Raw genomic sequence first — 19,921 nt, forward strand, 5'->3', positions numbered from 1 at the left:
AGAACTACTTAATTAGTTACTGGACATGGCTTGCACACCTTTATTCCCACGTCGTTACACCTCAAGAATAACAAAGTGTGTACGTACGTACGTACGCTTATTCTAATTACAACCAACCACTAGTACTATTAATTAAGCTTTCTTGAACATGACTTTCAACGGCACATCGCTAATCGCCAGACGCCTCGTACCATTCTCATCGACATAAACACCGATATCACCACAAACAACCCTGCATATGTCGCACACCGTCGGACAAAATGCAAGCTTGTAATCACCCTCGTACTCGTCGATCCTGAACCAGTTACTTACGGTCTGCCGACCTGGGTTTCCTTCGACGCCCCCAGTTGTCACAAAGAACTTCCCCGCGGATCCATCCAGCCTCCACACGGTTGATTGAGCACAGATAGTCACGGCAGAGAACTTGATGTTTGTGTCAGTGGCAACTCGGATCACGCCTTCTTCAGGGTCCACAGGGGAGAAGGTCAGAGGGAGGCCGTTGTCAACCTCGTTTTGCTCCTGGACGACGTTCGCTGGGCAAGTTATGGTGCCATTGCTGGTGGTTGTTGATAGGGTTAGTCCACCACCGTTTCCGCGGACCACGGGAAGGATGTAATAGTCAGTTCCTGTTCGGAGCTCGTTGCCTTCCGTGTCGAGTACTGGGCTCGTGGCGGAATCAACTGCGACGAGAAATGTTGCGAAGATGGAGGAGAGGAGGATTAGTGAGAGGAATAGCAATGGGGTTGGTGTCTTCATTGTGAAAAGCTTATGCATACTTCGAGTGTATTGATAACTTGATATTGTTTTATGGAATCGATCGAGCTAGGGAGGAAGTTATTTATAGATCTCTAGAGATGGCAAAGTTCATGGGGGTAACTAAATTTCAAGAAAAAAGATTCACGACATTGACTGTTAATTTCATGGATTTTTATTAGACTTGGAAAAGTAGTGCTTCTAGTTTCATATGTTGTTTGGTGGTAAAGAATTTCAAAGTTAGCTAATTGAACTTGTTTGTTGCCGTCCAAATCTTGAGCCGGAATAGAAATATCCACACCTTATTCACTTTTATTGTGGTCCACTCACCATTAGTTTGAAATCTTACTAGTGGTAATTCTGCGTAAATGTGTCATGGTAAAGAGTGTTAGATAGGGTTCTACGTGGCGGTACTTCGAAACTACCAAATAATTTTTTTCCGAAAGGTAATGAATTCAAAAATACACAACGTACACAACTTAATTATAAACAGAAATGTGTATTGCCATATTTCGCTCTATTAAAAAAGACAAACTAATAATTCATATTTTGAGAAGTCAAACCACTCATCGTCGTTGTCTCCTCCACACACATGATCATTAATTCCATATATAGAAGAGTACAGTTGTTCAGAATTGATTTTTTTGCTGTGGGGTGGTCAACATATTGACTATTGAAGGATAAGATTACGTGCGTTTGTATGCCCGTTCTGTTTATTCTCTATTTTCACATGCTGGAAGGATACGATAAAGAGAAATCAGAAGAGATCTAGTAGCGTCCACTTCCGGGAAAGGATTGAATGGCTGAGAATGTGAGGCTGAGTCCATTTAGTTGAAATTGGGGTTCCGCATGCGTAATTGGGAAAGTGGTGAACCCCCATTCCGTGGCTCCATACGAGAAGGAAAGAAGGGATAATAAGAGAAACGAGGAGAAGTAACCTTAGACCTTTCAAGGTTGAGGGCCCTACTTTCTCTTCAACTTACTACGGGGTTACCTCCAACGACTGCCTTCTCGTTTCTTCCTTCATTCTAACTGAGTTTTGCGTTCCCGCGCCTCCACCTCTTCTCAAAAGACTCCGGTACGCAACGGGTTAACCGACAGCGTGGTATCCCTTAAACCCTCATTCGTTGTGTTCCTTCAATTGATTTGCCTTTCTAAGATACTATACCGGCCAACTCTGGTCATCAAGTTTAAAATTTGCGTGGTTTTCTAACATTCTTTCTCTTTGAAGGGTATTTAATTTGATCCCTATGGAAACAATGTAAATGCCAGTTCTTCGATCAATTGGTTGAGGAAATGATCGGGATCCAAAATGTTTAGAAATATATTTTTCTGCGCGCAGTCATCCAATGTTCATGGATTTTGTGTCCATCGACTAAATTCACGTACTTGCGTTGAACGATTTCAAATTTTAATCTGTGCGTTTGAATTTGTATTTGAACTGATGAACTCTATATTAGCAGTAATAACTAACTCTTAGATGAGAGTGTACCAATTGAAGTGCTTTTTTTTTTTTTGAACGGCGATGAAGAATTTTATTAAAAAGAAGAGAAGGAAGAGTACAAAAAAGAGAAATCCTTGTTGGTTGAAACCAATATTTAGTTGTTGATTATACAATGTTTAGCATCTAAATCTCTTATTGTTAAAGGTTGAAAAAATGGACTTTGGATTAACGGATAGATACATTGACTTCTCGATATCATTATTTTTGGATGAGGGTTTACGACCCATTCCAAATCTAAACATTGGACTTCTCAATCCTAAGTTTCATAACTCAAATAAGGACAAAAAAGTCAGCAAAAGCAAATCATGACTTATCCACCCTTCATGTTCTAGTACCCTTTGTAATTTCTTATCCCGTATTTTGATTGAATCAAACACTAAGTATCGAATTAAACTGATTTTTTGGATCCTTAAAATTATATTTTACATTCAGAAATGATTCGTGCACAGCAGCTGTGCACAGCAGCCGTTTTCTCCCGCCTCGGGTCGCATTTATTCTGAAGTGATTTTGGGTGTTTTGTTAACGCCTCAAACGATATCGAACGAAGCTCATTTTTTACAGAGACCTTAAATGATATATTTTAAACAAAATGAGCGGCTCCGATCATCTTTATGTGACCCGAGGCTGGAGAAAACGGCTGCTGTGCAAAGCAGTATGTGCACATAGCACAGCTCTTTTACATTTGTATGGGATTAAATAAGCCCCGCACACAGATCTGTGTGAACAAACTTACTGAAAAAAAAATGTAATTCCAGTGGGGTACTCTCGGGCCCCACTGGCCCTTAAATTAATCACCTCCGCTATTGCATCTACACAGTTTAACCCGCAGTCAACATCGAAACTCTAGGGGTGAAATCAATACAGATTGACACAAATGAAAGAAGCACTTTTTTTTTTTTTTGTGAAAGGAGTCATTCATTCAACGTAAATTCATCGGGCAAACAAATTTCAGAACATATACAAGAAAAAACCAAAGCAATCTAAACGTTAATCAGGTACCTACTGTCGAAGCAGGCCCAGCGATAACGCCGGTACATAAGAACCAATCTCGGTCTAGATTACAGAGGATTTAAAGAAATCCACGGCTCAAACTCTAAACAAATAAGTATCGCTGAAATTTGAAAGTAAAACAACAAAACAACTAGAATCTAACAGATCACGTGGACAAAACCATCGGATCACCGGCCTGAACAGAATAAGAGTCGAAAACCACCGGACCACGGCGACCGAAGATCAGTATTCATCTAGCTGACTGCTGCTTAGCCCAATCAAACACTACCGGACCACCACCAACACCACCGAATAAACCCACCAGCCCCAAAACAAACATCCAGAGACACAGAGACTACCAACACCAGACCATTCCTCAATAGGCAACACCAGACCATTTCTCAATAAGCACCGGATTATTCGCCCACCACCATCACCCACCAGATTTGGAACACCCAAACTGGTACAAAAATCGGACGAGGGAAATCCGCCGATAGAAAAGAAAAACTAAAAATAGCAGAAGAAAAAAAGGAAAAAAAACCCATACACCAACTGCACACCTTATTACGCTCGTCGCCGGACCAGGAACAAGCAAATCTGGAGACGATGGAAGAGGAACGGGCCAGAGGAGCCACCTCCGCTGGCGAAGCCAGCTTGGGAAACCCTCGCCGTTCTAACAAACCGCCGCCCGAAATCTACTAGTCGTGGAGAACACAGCGAAGAGAGAGAGGAGAGGCGAGGAGGGCAGGGGTGGGGAGCGGGGGAGGAGGGTGAGAGAGGCGGCGGCCCCCCTCCCCCAGATCCAGTTCAGAATTTTTTTCCTCTTAAGCGGCGGCTATTGAAAGTCGTTAAGTTTACGAGCTCGGGGTTGGTTAAGCTCTCATAATGGAAGAAGTATAGGAAGCAATTTTTCTGCATTAATTTGTTTTCTGATTGGTTCCTACATTTTTTTTTTCACTATAATTTTTGGAAATTGATTTCTATACTTTCTTTTTTGATATTCACTCTTTCTTTTTCTTTTTTTGTCTTTTAGCAAAAAAACTACGTACACTTTTTTTTTTTGATCCGCAAACTACATACACTTTGAATACTAAAATTCAAAAAAGAAAATGTGGTTATCAAAAAAAAGGGGCTCCGAGTCTATGCAGTGAGAAGAAAAAACTGCAGTTTGCGGACCCCAAAACGACGTAAACGACGTCGTTTTGGGGAATTTCAGCCATTCCATTTACAAAAGCAAAACTATGTCATTTTGCTCTCCCCAACTCCCAAACAAAGAAGCCCAGAAAGAGCGCTGCTATTTGCAACCATAAATTTTCTATGCCTAGCCCGTGCTAAAATTAATGATTTTCGGACAAAAATGCCCTTTTTAAAAATGGACAAAAATATCCCTAATGAAACGACGTCGTTTTGGGTCATCTTCTCCCCCACTCTTTTTCCCCAACCCACTTCTCACTTACGAGTCTTTCTTTCTTTTTTTAATCTATATCTCCCCACCTACCAATCCCACCACGTCACCCGTCCCTTCTTCCTCCTCCCCCACCCCTGCTGCCACCGCCGTTACATCACCGATTCCGTCGCCACCGACTGAGTCGCTACCACCGACTCCGTCGCCAGCATTTGCTTTCAGATACCACCGTGCTTTTACCCAGTCCTATTGCGCATTAGCAAAATGCGTGATATTAATCGCTCATTTTGTGAATGCGTTATATGAAACAAGACGCATTCTGAATTTGCATTTTTTTTGCATTTTTAACAGTCAGAATCTGCGTTTTAAAAAAAAAAATGACGCATCTTTAAGATGTGTTACAAAGGTCTCAGATATTAGAATCTGAATTTTATGAACATTTTCATAAGTTAATTTTTGATTTTTGTACCGATTTTTCTGGATTGAATGTCCGATTAGGGTTCATCATTTTTTTTCCATGGACAAACTACCTTTGATTTTACAGTCCCAACAAAATTTTCAGTTCCCCGATTTTGAAACAAATCTTTAGCACAGAGAGAGATTTTGAAACAAATCTTGCTTGGATTTAGCACCGAGAGAGAGAGAGAGTTGGAATGGAGTCCAGTCCGTTGAACCAGACAACGATTGACGTCATTAGTTCCTCACCCTCTGCTTGGATTTAGCACACAGAGAGAGAGATGGATGGATGAAACGGAAAAAATGGGGGTTAATCTGGTGGCGGTACTGGTGATGGAGGTGGTGGTGGGGGGTGTGTGGTGTTGGGTAAAACAGGAGAAAAACGGAAGAGAGAGAGTGGATATTTTTGGAAGTTTTGGGATATTTGTTAGATTGCATATAAAAAATTGTTATAAAATTTATGGTTTAAATTTAGAATAAGCTACTCTTAAAAAATTTATAGTTGCAAATAGTCCTGCCCCTGGAGATTCCTCAAAATTAACAACGGTTTAGGACTCCGAGAGGAAGACGATAGCCAGGGAAACAGCAACCAGGGAAATGACTCCCTCCATGAACCCTTCATCTTGTGGATCAAATGGCAAAAGTTCGGACAAAACTCAGGAACCAAACCCTTCATCTTGCGGATCAAACAAAAAAAACCTTCATCGTGAATCTGTGTACCCACTGAGACTGTAAATCCCTTTACCGACTGGGATTCATATTGTTTTATAAAATAAAAAAAAACCAAAAACCATTTCGATGGTGCTGAGCTCGTTTATTTCTATTCAAGTAAAAGATATTAAAAGCAAGTATATCCAAGTAAAAAAAAAACCTTTCTCCTTCTGCAACTTTCACCTGTCAACGAGGACACCAACCAAGGAAAAACCCTTTCTCCTAATTCTTCTGCAACTTTCACCATACTTGGCTGGTTAACCTATCATAACGATTTTGTTTTGTTTTTGTGAATGGAGTGACTGAAATCCCCCAAAACGACGTTGTTTTCGTCGTTTTGGGGTTGCAAACTGCAGTCTTTTCTTCTCACTGCAAGGACTCCGAGTTCAAAAAAGAGAATGTATAAATCAATTTCTTAATTTTTAGTACTGTAATACTGGATATGTCATAATTAGTACTAAGATTGATTAGTGCAGCAGAGCATGGCTGTAAATTACGAAGATGGGTTACATAACACTCCCTAAACTCCACCCTTTCAAAATGTTAATTATTTCGAAAACATGGTTAGACTTGTAGCAAATCTTGATTTTCGGTTTGCTAGAGAGTATTGAGAGAACAAAGAAGGGAAGACATGTGCGAAGATAGGGTACCAAGTCAAGTAGAGATGGGATCAAAAAAATGAGCCTACAGTTTCCTTAATAGATGCTTAGTATTCAAATTGCTGTATTTTTTCGCTTGATATTCTTATATTTTTTTATTTGTCTAATTTTATACTTTTCTGATTTTTCTTGACAAATGATATCGTAAGATTTTGTAGTTTAGGGTATATAAATATAAAAAATGTGATAGTTTAAGGGTGCAATATGTAATTGAAAGTCATGATCGAGGGATGGCAATGGGCAGATCGGAGTCGGATATTGATATATTCGAAGCTGAATTTGAACCTTCAACCCGACCTTCGAATCCGTCCCGATATCCGATCGGATATATTTTTGGTCCTCCATCCCCGCCTCGAACGGAGATCCAATCGGAGATTCGGATATTAGAATTTGTAAATAAAAAAAAACCAGATTTTTGATAAAAAAGAGTATTCAGAGACAGATCAAGGCGGATTGGAAGCGGAATTTTGAAAAAAAAGAAAAGAAAAGATTTTCGGATATTCGGGGACAAATCGGGATGGAGGTTGGGTTTGGGGTGGATCCGAGCGGGGACAGACTTACCTCCGAATCTAATTCAATCTCCAATTTTTTTTAAAAATAAATCCAAATCCGTCCCGATATACAAAAAAATTCCAGAAAAATCCGATTCGTTCGGGACAAATAACGGATCGAATACCGACGGGTTGGCCGAGTTGACCATCCTTGTTGATCTGATGATCTCCCACTTTACTCGCACAAAAGCCAATTTGAATCAGCAGACATATTCCAAATCAATCATTCAAAGAAGAACAAAGCATATTGAAGAAGCAACGACGAGGTCGCCCATCCATGGCGGTGACCAAACCCAAGGGCTCGACCCGGAGCTCACAGGCCACGAGCTCGAGAGTTTGGCTCTACTCTTCGTTGCTTACCATACAGTACGGTGTTCAGCCTCTGATCTCCAAACGCTGCATTAGGTAAAATTGCACCTCAATCGCCCATTTAATTCAATCAGTATTGTTGTTATTGTTGCATCCACACCGTAGTCTTTTCGATTTCGAATGGAAATGGCGATACTTTGCTAGTCTACTTGGTCTTCAACGACGATTTAGTCACGTAGAGTTTGATTAGTTCAACTAGGTTTTAGCTCATGCGGTTTATTACATCGGTCTCTTGTTTTTCAATTTTTTTTTTTTTTGGATAATTCAGAGTGTCTGAGCCAGCTACGCACCCCTTGACTAATCCATGAGTTCCATCTCACTGTCCACTAATAGGGAGTCCAATAAAGCCACGGCGTCGACTAATCCCTAGGAGGCTAGGACCCAATCTCACCATCTACTAGCGGGGAGTCCGATTAAGCCGGGTTAATTTGGACCGGCTCACAAGAGTTGATAGCACCTAAGTCTACTCGTGAGGAGTCTGATTAAGCCGGGGTTAATTCCCGTGTGGACTGGCCCACAAAAGTTGATAGCACCTAAGAGGTATCAAACTTGAGATCTTGGAAGGGAGCAAACTCCCAAGTTCCAAGCCTTGACTACCAGGCCAACCCCTCGGGATGAGAGGTTTTGGAGGAAATTCGGCATGTGCTTTTGCGAATTGAATCGCAATATATGAAATGATGATTTAGTCATGAAATTTGTGATTAATTCTTCTGGGCTTTAGCTCATGCGGTTCCACATGTTGGTCCTTGTGACGAGAGGTTCAAAAGGAGGGCAACTATCTTATAAGAAATGGACTAGAACTGCATACTGCATATAGCATGAATGCAGTTTGCCGATGCCAAGTTTGGCATTTGGGAAGAATGACAAGTTAATCACGGATATCTATGCTTTGTGATTATATACTAGTAATACGTTTGCTGATAATCTCACTTCTGATAAAGTATCCATATTCCATTGTTCGCATGCTGGAAAACGTTATGTGCATTTGCTAGAGTTTGTCCCACATCAATGTAATAGCACAACCGTAGTTAGTGTATGATCCCTGTGGGCCTTCGCCTTGCCTCCCATTGCGAATTAACTATGTGATGGATACTTTAACATGGTGTCAGAGATGGTTTCAGGATTCTTTTGTCAGTATCCACTTAAAGTTTACTTGTTCTCTCTTTGTTTGAGCTGTAGGTCAGTAGGTGTTTCGTCCGGTATCTCGGATTAATTCCTCTAGTTCTTCCATCTTTCTCGATACTCTTCACATGCTTATTTGGGTTTGCACTTTGCATGTGTGGGCAAGTGTTGAGCTTGCCCCGCATCTGTATAATACCACATCCCAAGTTAGTATAGGAGTCTTGCAGGCCTTTCCACTCATTGTCAATGGGTTTCGAGTTGATGATGGTTCTCGTCTAAGTTATAACACATTGACAACTGTCGCACTTACTTCATTGAAAATTCCTTAGTTTTATCTGTTAGTTGATTTTTCGTTCATTGTGAAAAACCACTTCCCAACTTCCCCACCCCTAAAAATTAGAAGAAAAGAGAATAAAAACTAGTTAACTTTCTCATTATTTACATGTTTTCTTCGTTACCAAGTACCTTGCACTGTGAATTGTAGACAGCTTTTCCCCGATATGCATCATCTACATTGCCTTTTGTTTTCTAATTATCCACTATTATGATTAATTCCTGCAGACGAGAAGTTATTGTGACTTCATCTGTTGTGGCATGTGAGGCTGTAAAGGTTTCTTCTTCATCTTTTCTCCTGCACTCCTGTGTGTTTTTGCTCTCATATATTCAAGGACATATTCTTCACATTTGTTTACAGGTTATTTGTGCTCTTATACTCATTGCAAGAGAAGGTGGTTTGAAGAGATCATTGAAGGAGTGGACTTTAGTTGGTTCACTTACTGCATCAGGACTGCCAGCAGCTATATATGCGCTGCAAAATAGTTTGCTTCAGATTTCGTACAAAAACCTTGATTCGCTAACGTTCTCCATGCTGAACCAGACGAAACTATTTTTCACTGCTCTTTTCACGTATATAATATTGGGGTAGGTTGTTATAGATATGCCTGTTGGGTGCAAGTGGTTAAGTCTGTTGAAACAATTCTTCCTTGTTTATTGGTGATATTGTTGTATTCACGTTGGCCTTTCAATTTGAAAATGCGTCTGCCCACATGTATGAAGTACGCTTCAGGTTTATGAGTCTACGTAAGAATCAAGCTTCAATGGAAAGCAAAACTTTTCCTGTCAACCTTATTCAGGTTTTCCCCAAGACCTCAAAAAACTTTATGGCAACCCCTATTCCCCATATAGCCTGTCATTTGTGGTTGGAGAAGCCCTTTTCATTGGCTTATTCCAATGTTTCTGAGTCATTCTTTTGCATTTTGCAATTCATGTTTCCGATATTCCCATCACTTTTTCCCAGTGAAGTATGACTGGTGTTTGTTAAGGTTTTGCTTCTAATCATCTCTTGATTGTTAATAAGGGTATATTAATTTCTTCAACGAGACATGCTAGATCTGCTTTTCTGGACCATGATTGCATGAGACTGAAAAAGAACTTGCTGTGAATGTTTTGTGTGGGCCATTATTAAGAACTATTTGTATCTATGGTTCTAACACGCAATACTTCGATATGACTGTTGACTTCCGAGGTTTCTGATAGTTTTTTTTTGTCTCTTTTCTGGATTCTCTCTGTAGGCAGAAGCAATCAATTCAGCAAATTGGGGCCCTATTTTTGTTGATAATGGCAGCTGTTCTTCTGAGCATCGGTGAAGGCTCTAGCAAAGGTTCATCTAGTAGTGACCCTGATCAGATTTTGTTCAATGGAATAATTCCTATCTTGGTAGCATCTGTACTATCTGGCCTGGCTTCAGCTCTGTGTCAGTGGGCTTCTCAGGTTGTCTTAAGTCTGTAACTGTGAATTTTGTGAATGTATTACATTTTCTAAGTTCTACCCTTCACACATTCTTTTTCTTTTTACAGGTTAAGAAACACACGTCATACATGATGACTGTGGAAATGTCTGTAGTTGGAAGCCTGTGCCTGCTGGCTAGTACCTTCAAGTCTCCAGATGGGGAAGCAATCAGACAACATGGATTTTTCTATGGTTGGACCCCGCTAACTTTGGTAATGATCTTTTGATGATATTTGATGTTCCCTTAGTAATGTTAGCATTCATGACCATATGCAATGCTTCTATGTTTCGATTTAGATAAAGCATTTGGTTTTAGACACATGTTGCTGAGCTTCCATCTCTGAAGTTCAAGATTATTTTCTTATTCTATAGGAGGTTATTACTTGTGGGAAAAATTCTCTCTGACTAAGTGGATACTTGAAGGTTGAAGTGCTGTAGTTTCATTGAGTAATAGATGCTTGTATATGTTAGGCAGGGCAAAATTGTATTCCCCTGCCCCTTCTCTTATGCGGGTTGGGGCTGTTAAAAGTCAGATTTGCCTTCTTTTTTTTTTTGTCAAAAATACTTTTGATGCATGTCATTTTGTACTTCGTGCCAGGCAATAATTCAGTGATTTAAACATGTCGGTATTATTCTCTTCAGATTCCTGTGATAGTCAATGCTGTTGGTGGAATTCTTGTTGGCCTGGTTACATCCTATGCTGGTGGCGTCCGAAAGGTAAGTCTTACCCATTCAAGCATAGATGATTGTCCAGGTTGGAATACAGAATTAGTTCAAGAATGGAAATCGGAATTTATCTGTTTGTCGTAAATTGTTGGTTGGAATCAAGCTACAAAATCCAATGTTCTTAATTAAGCACTTTTGAGTCTCAGATTGGAGCCCTCCATTTAAGTCTCTGATAAGTCAAGCTGCTTAGATGTGCTGTCTTTACATGGGACTTTTTTTCGTGATATTTCACATCGATCTTCTGGCTATTTAATCCATAAATGGATAATCTGCTGGAAAATTAAGGCAATAATTGCTTGAAAACAGTATTCTTTATGTAGCTACATGGGACAAGCTCATGTTTGGCAATGGCCTTGCAGCATTGTCCCATTTTAGATCCATCCTCCACTTTCAGACTTCGGTTTACTGTTGCAACGGTTCTTGGATGTATTTAATCATATTTCTACATGCGTGCAGGGATTTGTCATTGTTTCCGCACTTCTTGTCACAGCCTTGCTGCAATTTATGTTTGATGGAAAACCACCTTCACCATACTGCCTTGTGGCTTTTCCACTCGTGGTTTCTAGCATTTCAATATACCAGAAATACCCATACTGGATCAAGAAGAAGGAATCATAACTGTCGCGACTCGCGAAGTTATGGCCAACATTACATTTTGTTCAAAATTTTTCTGACTTTCTGTGGAAGGGAGTTCCTGAAGTTCTTTTGGAGGTGTACAAGTGACTACTACTAGCTTAGGGAATCTTTGCTTGCTTTTATCAGATTCATTACCGTTGGAATTGTACATTGATTGGGCTTATGGTCCCTTCCAAACTGGCATTTGTAGAGTGAACTGGAAGACATTAATGATATCCATCAGAGGTCTGAATGACACTAGTCCAGCGATCTTACTGTCATAAAGGAATGCATTTTCTTTTATTTTCCATTATTTTGCCTTTTATTTTCCCTAAATTTTTCAAAGGCAACTTTCTTAGGGAAAGAGAAGGAAAAAGGGATACAGGAAATCGGCGTCAGTTTGGGGCAAAAGAGACCTTGTATTGTTCAGACTGCACGCTATATTTGTGCCAACATTCCTGAAAGGATTATGAAGCACGGTAACATGTACATGCAGAAGTTCTAGTGACAATGCAAGTGGGAATGACATTTTCCTGCTTTTCATTTTCTTATTCGAGGAATTTGCTCCCCTTCCATTTCTTGTTCGAAACGGTGATCTTCACCTCATGATTTTTTTGTTTTTGGGAAACAGAAACATATATTGATAGCACAGCAAATATTTGACTCAGAGGTCCAGGAAAATACAAGAAAATAAAACAAAACACACAAAAAAAAAGGCCGCAAAAATCAACACCAGTGTTGAACCCCTAAATTTGCTCGTCTCAATAGGTGTAAAAATCAAGATCTGCATCAAATTGAAACTCGTTCCTGTAACAGTGGCCGCCGCTATAACGCGCCCAGGAGTCCGCCACATTCCACCGTTGTTGATGGAGAGCCTAGGAGTCCACAACCATCCAAGCGCCAAAAACCCAAATATGATAAATGACTGGTGTTTTTCAATTCAAAAACCTGTTAAGAAACTTGCTGAAAGTATAATTTGAGGCCCATTCTAAGCGATCAGTTGGGTGTGATTCTGTTAGTAGGCCCGCCCATAAATCTGTACAAGCCCACGATTAATGCCAACGATCCGGCCATCATCTCCCCACTTTTGTCCAGAGAAAAACAAGAAAATAGCTCCGGCCCACAAAACCGACCTTCACTCGGCTCTCAAAGCATTTTCAGGGTTTTTGCAGTGTAACTTCACAGAGTTCATCTTCTTCCCCCTGAAAAATCACACAAACAACAGAAGAAAGACAGAAACGAAAAACTATAAAAAATGGGAAGTAGATTGGGTCGAAGAGTAGTGAATTTCGCAAACCTCCCCATCAAGCTCCTCATGCCTTCTTCTTTCTCCAACATCACCGAAATCTCCCTCAAAACCATCCCCTCCGCTTCCAAGGTAATATAATCCAACAATTCCTTGTTCTCTACATATATGTGTATGCATATATATAGCTGCACATTGAGCATAGCGCATTAATTCCTTCCCGTGGGTTTTACCCATTTAGGAATTCTCCACTTGTATCTGGTGTTCATCTGTTTATTGCTTTCCACTGGTTGGTTTTTACCCATTTAGGGTTTTCCAGTTATATTGGTTGGTGGTTGAATATTGGAAGAAATCGAAACATAGCAAATCTATATACCTAGGTGATCTAGTGTTTGTTACTTGTACTTACGTTTTGTTTTTACAAGTTCATTATCAGTACGTATGATAACTCTGCTTTGGTGGGATTTCTTTTATAGATCGAAATCAAGAGAGTTTTGGAGTCACTGTACGGGTTTGAGGTGGAGAAAGTGAGAACCCTAAATAGGGACGGGAAGAAGAAGAAGAAGGGAGGTATTTTGATAGCGAATCCAGATTACAAAAAGGCGTATGTGACTCTGAAGAGTCCATTGTCGATATCAACCGATTTGTATCCGATTAAGATTATTGAGGAGGATAAGAGGAGCTTAATCAAGGAGTCAAAGACGAAATCCAACAAGTCGAGTATTGTTGAGGAGGGGGAAGTGAAGTCGCATTGGCTGGATGGCGGTGGCAATAGGTTTAACCCCGAGAAGACTCCTGGTGGTGGCCGCGGCAGTTGGGGTGGATATCATGGCCGTGATGGTGGTGGTGGCCGCGGCAGTTGGGGTGGATATCGCAGCCGTGATGGTGGTGGTGGTGCTGGGGTGGAGAAGAGTCGCGATGGTGGTGACGGTTGGGGCGGGTACCGTGGCAGCGATGGTGGTGGTGCTGGGGCTGCCAAGTTTCCATGGAGCAGCATGCGGCCTTCTAGGTAGGGTTTGGTTTAGCATATGAGAAATGGGCTTCTGTTTGGTTTTCTTGTTGTTGCTTGAATTGGCATCTAGCATCTAGATGTATGTCAAAGATGGTGAGTGATTGATATGTTGAGAAAACTTTTTGGGTATTGCTATGGGGTGTAGAATTTTCAGTGCAAGATGAATATGATATTGCATGAGTTCAATAATGTTTGTGCTTAATGATGTGATTTTGGTCTCTCTGAGCTTATTTTCAGTGGAAGTTTCTTTTTTCTATCTTATGGGTCGTATGGTCTGGTCTATTGGGTTATGAGTTTTTTTTTTTTGGATTTGATTAGGAAGTTGTTAGCTTTAGCTTTAGACCATCAAGTTCTGTTCATTAGTTGTTGAATTTGAGCATTGGGGAAGTTGTTGCCTTTAGAAGTCTAGGTACTCGTAGAGGTTCTAGTATTTGGTCATGTTGTTTTTATTTAGTTTTCCTTTTCTCGTCACATTGTAGCATTTTGGAAGTTGAGCAACTAGCAGTGCAAGGTTGTCAAACAATCCTTTGGTTTAACTTGGTTTCTGAGAAGACCAATTTTTGTGTCATTCTTGTCGTAAATGATGTTGCTATTTGCCTGTTGAAAATAATAAATATTATGTTTGGTTTTGTGAGAAAGGAGATGAATGTAAAAGAACGAAAACTGAGGATTGTATATTTCATCACTCTTACTCGATCAACCCATTTCCTGTCGTGCCTCCGAATAAACAAAATAGCAAATTATGCCTTTGAACTTTCTCTCCATTTCCATTTCATTTCATTAACACATTGTCTCCCTATTCTTTCCTTTTCTCTCTCCCTTACCTTCTCTTCTCTTCCCTTCCCCCAAGTCCAAAGATAACAAGCACAGGCCTTGCAATTAACCAATGTCTAGTAGTGAATGGAAACGGATGCCTCATTTATAGCTAATTAAAAATGAATGGTGAGTGTTGACTTCTGTAATATGCGTAGCGTTTAGGGATTACGTTTTTCCTTCAGATCTTTTTATTGGGGAAAGCATCATTGTTCACAGATGTTTGAAACTAGGTGTTTGTGGTAACTGGCCGTAAATCTAGAACCTGTTCTACAATTAAAACAATGAGGTCAAGATCGGGTATAATTAGAAAGAGAAAAACTCATTTTGGATCTTTGTTAATTGTTAATTAAGGGCGACGTGAGAGTTTTCTTGAAAAGCCTTATGATGAGACTTCATTTGTAGTGCATTTGCCATGAGCTTATCCATTGTAATTCTATCAGAACTCATGGTGTATATGCTCAGTAAGTTATCTTAAGCTGGTTGTGAATTGCAGAAAATAGAAAGCAATTTGTTTCACATATGTAACTGACGTAGAAAATGTGTTCCGTGCTTCAAGGGAATACATCATTGCAAGTACCTCAGCGAAACACCTAGCTTGTTGAGACTTTGTATGACCTGTTGGCTAAATAAAATAATTTATCACTTAGCATGATCTACAGCTTCGGACAAATGCTGGCAAACACTACGCTAAATGATAGTCTGACTTTCATGTATAAGACATATTGCAGCATGTCTTTCTACTAGAACTATGGCTATGCATCGGAAAGCTTGGGTCTCTTTTACATCATTGAACAAGTGAGGACAGCATATAAATGGACTGAGATCTTGTATCAAGTACATAAATAGACTGAATAGAAAGTTTTTGTTCACTTTGTTTCCTATATGTAAAACAAACCAATAATGGGAGGAAGATGTAGATGATTTTGTCTAATCATTTGGAATTATAGTGCGGGATTATTATTTTCAGAATTCCTAGGAGAGAGATAGTCTTCACCGGAGGCTGACTCTTTGGTGACTGGATTTGGATCTCTGCTGTTCCCCTTGAGTTTCATCCCCATCCGTTTTGTTAAAGAAACTGGAGTTCCTGATTTTTTTCCAGCCGAAGGTCCAACCTGAGAAATTTCTTTGCTTGTTGGTTAGCTTCTCGTATTCATTATGTAGTTCAGCATAGTCTCTCCGCAGCTCTTGCAGCTCTGCTTTTACTTTCTCAAGTTCTTCTTTGAGGATAGTTATCTCCTTTTTAGACGACCAGCTTTCTTCCTGGTCTGAATGGTTTCTGCTTGCTGTTTGCTCCTTCCCTTGCATTGCTTCTCTCATCTTTACTTGCTCCGATAACAAGACCTGTGACGTTACCGACTAGTGTGGGGATTCCGGATTTTAAGAAATAATCGGATTGGTGTACTCTTGCCCCATCAGCGAGGTGTCTGGTGATTTTATAATTGCATTTAGTTCATTTGTGTGGGCCAGTGTTAAGGGAGACTTTATGATTTTTGAAGGAGCTTAATCAAAGATTTTTTGTAAAACAGACATATATGAATATGAAAATTGAATATCTTAATCACAGGGCAAATTTACCTGCATGACTGTTCTTAGTGGTAAACGATCATTTTGTGCAGCATGCATGCATGCGTCAAGTGACAGTTTCTCACAGTCCATTATTTTGCATAGTCTTCTTCTCTCGTATTCTGACAAAGAAGGATGTGACTGTAGGGGAGATCAGATAATTAGGCTTCGGCATATTTGCGTTATAGGAAGAAAGGAAGTATACCGATAGAAAGGGAGTTTGTAGAGTACCTTGAGGTAGGTATCAATGGCTCTGTAGATACCGTCATGGCACGTTCGAGCATTCTCTGGCAATGTTTCAGCTAGGACTTGAAATTTGGTGACCTGTAGATTGGGGTCTCTTGCGACCTCAGCTAGGTATCTGTCTAAAATTTTGCTGATCAACTTTCCTGACTTCTGTTGCTGTTGTTGTTCATGCATCAGGAAGTATTCCAGAATCCTTTGAACCACGTTTATGTTGTGCATTGTGCATTCATCTGGTGAACTGGACTAGCAGTTGATGAAAATTCACTAGGGGTGTCTTGACTTATCCTTTCATAATTGTCGTACTTTCATTTTTCAGTGAACTTTGTTTTAGCTTTGGTCAACATTGTTTACCTTTCCTTTTCATCTCGACCAAAAGAATAAAAAAAGTCAAAATTATGACCAATTTAAAATAAGTTTACAAATTTGTGTTACGGTTTTAAAAAAAAGTTGGTCCGTATTTTGTACTATTTACAAATTCCTCTCGTTACGATGAATGGAAAGAGTAAAAAGGATTGATCCAAATTATAAAAAAAATCTCTCTTAAGAGACATAAATTAGCCACAGGACAAACTCAGCTGTGGTTGTTTATGAAATTAACTAATCTTTTCTCCATTCTATGATGAAAAATGTTGATTACTCACCTCAATGCCTTCCCTTGATCGCCAATTGTGCAACTAGGAACCAGAAGATCATTTACCTCGGCATTTTCCAGAACCATCCCAATTCTTTTCTCCAGTTCTGAAACCAAAGCCGATGATGCAGAATAAAACAGAGCCACCTTTAGCATTCCCAATAAGAACTTGCACGAAACAGTTTCTTTCTGAGGAGGTAAAATGCTCACTAGGTTCTCTACAATCATTCTCTGCTCCTTATTGTGCGCAACTTGCGCTTCTTGGGTCCTGCCGCTCAGGATTTCTAACTGCATTTCGGTTTTGCTATAGCTGTATCTTCTTAGTCTTTCCATTTCTGCATCCATGCCCGGCAACCATTTCCCCGCATAATACATTATACAAGAACCAACAATTTCTGGTTTCAACCCTTTAGCCCTTGAGGCTGTTATAATTCTCACAAAATGATCAATGCGGAGGGTAGATGTGTCTTGGAACCACCAGCTATCTTCGGTTGAAGTCATATCTCTGGTTGTTGGATTTACTTGGGAAACTTTCCAAGCAATTGAGTCGCAACACCTCCTTACGATTTGGAGGTTTTCGGCCCATGGAGAGAGAGATTCACAAGTTTTGAGAACTGTTATGGAGTCTCTCCATGAGGAAAGGACCACAAAAGTGAGGAAAGCATCCGTCTTGGAGATTAGGTTTCCACCTTCGAGTGCTTCAGTCATCTCCAGAAGCTCCGACGCACATCTCAGTGCTGCTACGTTGTTAGGGTTTAGGCTTATGGGGAGACCGTAACAGAATTTGACAACAGTTTCGAATGTTTCCAATCCACCTGGGAACTTTTCAAACTTGAGATCATATCCTGGGTTTGATTTCGTTGGCTGCAGATTGACTTCGGATAGGTAGCCACATCTTGAAACCAAGGGAAACTGTTTGAGGAGAATTGGATAAGACATTGAACAATTGACATGGTTCATTAAGCGAAAATTATGTTTATTAATCCAGGACACGTCAAGTCTGGACTACAAAATCTTAGGAGGAATCGATTTTCAGATTCAATATGCTATGAAAAAGTATCATTGTAGGTTTAAATCCATTTCATTAATTGTTCTCTATCTTGTATCCCAAGGGAGATTGTTCAGCGATGTTTCATGGTTTCATTACGGTAGCCATTTTGGTCTCTTAGAAAGCTTATGACGTAAGCCCGAGGGGCGTTTTGGCGGATCAAAAAAGAAAAAGAAAAAGAAAGCAAGCTTATGACGCTTGTGGGAAGTGGACTCAGATATATACTAAAAATGCTACAACTTATATTTTTAAGAACTTTGTTTACAAATGGTATCCTAATAGCTTTTTCGATCGATTAGTAAATTGAATGGAAGTAATAAGATAGAAGAATTCGAGTTAAGTATCATTTTAGTATGTTCTCGACTTCTAAACGACTAGAACGTATAGATTGTAATTTAAGCTACATGTTTCCACAAAACAATTTGTTTGTTTTGATATTTGAACTTTTGTCTGCGCTGTTACCTTGTGAACATGAAAGGTTATGTCTTGAACTTGTATTGATAGATCTGTTGGGATTTGAGAAGAGGCAAACCTGAACAAATACCACGAAAACCAAAGGAATGAACCAAGGAGAAATACAAATAGAACCTGCTATGGAAAATTTGTTCAGGAAAATTTCCCTTGGGCTGTTTTTGGATCTTGTTTTAGAGACAGTGGGATGAGATCAGAGGCTATTACCATGAATGCTCTTTCTTTTCGAAAATAAGGTTTGCAGGAACTAGAATGCTTTGGTTGTGAACTTGGTAGGTGCCATCAGAATCGCTTCCAGGACTCTGTAGTTGAGCCATTGGGAGGGAACTACACGGTGACTCCCTAGCTGCAGACTAGTAGTGGGATAGGTCTTGGTGTAATTTGACAGGGCAAAATGCAGTGAGTGAGGCACTATGTTTGACTCGGTACGGATTTCAACTAGCCGTGTCTAGGTGTCAGGTTCATCTGATTCCATGGCCAATGACACATACGGCAAAATAGTCTTTGTTTCCTAATATACTTATTGGTTTATGGTAAACGTTGTGTTGTATACAGGGTTTGATAGAGCATGGGTTTGGATGACAAGTCTCACTCGGAACACATTTGTTGTATTTGGATGCAACAATTTGTGGAGTATCACGTTTCTTTGGCCGGTTGGAAAAATAATCTCGCAAAACTTTGAGATAGTGAATAACAGGGGATGTGGTTTTAGTAATCTCGAGTTATTGAATAGCCCGGGCGTATGGTATTTTTTGATAATTTCGGGCAATTAGGGTTATACATTCCTTAGCAATCATGTAGAGGAGTCTCTATAATGTGGTGGCCGGGCAAGGGGCATGGTTTGAGTAAATGTATGAAAGGTGAGTTGTGGCTGAAAGAGCAATACTGTCAATTGGGTAGGTGGATGGGATTCTTAAATTCTTGTTGGTTTTAAGTCACAAACATCGTTTAGAAAGGAAAAGAGACAAATCAGGCTGCAGTGTCTGTAGGGATGCCAACTGCCAAGAGAATGTTGGGTATGGTAGGTCCAAATAAAATGGGAAAATGACAGCCCAGGACATGTTTTGATAATTAATATCCACTAAGGACAAGCTAAGAATATTTGTTAATGCTGAAAACGTCATTGACGGGTATTAATTATCAAAACACGTCTTTAGCCGTCATTTTCCCAAATAAAATATGAGATCAGGACCAGTCGATGATAGGGTGGGCTTAGATGAAGTCAGACAATCTGCAGAA

The 19,921-nt window shown here is 40.0% G+C and overlaps 4 protein-coding genes across 5 annotated transcripts in view; 2 read left to right on the forward strand and 2 right to left on the reverse strand.

Annotated features, from left to right (window-relative positions):
* Nucleotides 1-820, reverse strand: part of LOC131298206 (miraculin-like) — an 894-nt gene extending 74 nt beyond the window's left edge. Inside the window, exon 1 of the mRNA XM_058323554.1 lies at nt 1-820. This exon is cut by the window's left edge and continues 74 nt beyond it. Within this exon, the coding sequence (XP_058179537.1) occupies nt 133-774 (642 nt within the window). The 5' untranslated portion in view covers nt 775-820 and the 3' untranslated portion in view covers nt 1-132.
* Nucleotides 821-7,132: 6,312 nt separating this feature from the next.
* Nucleotides 7,133-11,934, forward strand: LOC131298203 (UDP-N-acetylglucosamine transporter ROCK1). Its single transcript, XM_058323551.1, has 7 exons — nt 7,133-7,434; nt 9,082-9,130; nt 9,215-9,441; nt 10,092-10,290; nt 10,377-10,520; nt 10,951-11,025; nt 11,491-11,934. The coding sequence occupies exons 1-7, from the start codon at nt 7,307-7,309 to the stop codon at nt 11,650-11,652; spliced, it is 984 nt and encodes a 327-aa protein (XP_058179534.1). The 5' UTR covers nt 7,133-7,306; the 3' UTR covers nt 11,653-11,934.
* An 835-nt stretch (nt 11,935-12,769) lies between these two features.
* Nucleotides 12,770-14,096, forward strand: LOC131298209 (glycine-rich RNA-binding protein 7-like). The gene is made up of 2 exons (XM_058323559.1): nt 12,770-13,027; nt 13,372-14,096. Exons 1-2 carry the CDS (start codon nt 12,905-12,907, stop codon nt 13,906-13,908), a joined length of 660 nt encoding a protein of 219 aa, XP_058179542.1. The 5' UTR covers nt 12,770-12,904; the 3' UTR covers nt 13,909-14,096.
* Nucleotides 14,097-15,481: 1,385 nt separating this feature from the next.
* Nucleotides 15,482-19,419, reverse strand: LOC131298208 (BTB/POZ domain-containing protein DOT3). 2 transcript variants are annotated; one of them, XM_058323556.1, is made up of 6 exons: nt 18,890-19,411; nt 18,674-18,743; nt 17,174-18,075; nt 16,518-16,770; nt 16,299-16,427; nt 15,482-16,064 (listed from the first exon to the last, which is right to left on the reverse strand). In XM_058323556.1, exons 1-6 carry the CDS (start codon nt 18,997-18,999, stop codon nt 15,714-15,716), a joined length of 1,815 nt encoding a protein of 604 aa, XP_058179539.1. In that variant the 5' UTR covers nt 19,000-19,411; the 3' UTR covers nt 15,482-15,713. The 2 variants fall into 2 exon arrangements, with proteins under 2 accessions (XP_058179539.1, XP_058179540.1); XM_058323557.1 differs by having other exon boundaries at nt 15,961-16,147; nt 18,890-19,419.
* Between the last annotated feature and the right edge of the window lie 502 nt (nt 19,420-19,921).

The sequence above is a fragment of the Rhododendron vialii genome, chromosome 8a (genome assembly GCF_030253575.1).
Source record: "Rhododendron vialii isolate Sample 1 chromosome 8a, ASM3025357v1".
NCBI classification, from domain to species: domain Eukaryota; kingdom Viridiplantae; phylum Streptophyta; class Magnoliopsida; order Ericales; family Ericaceae; genus Rhododendron; species Rhododendron vialii.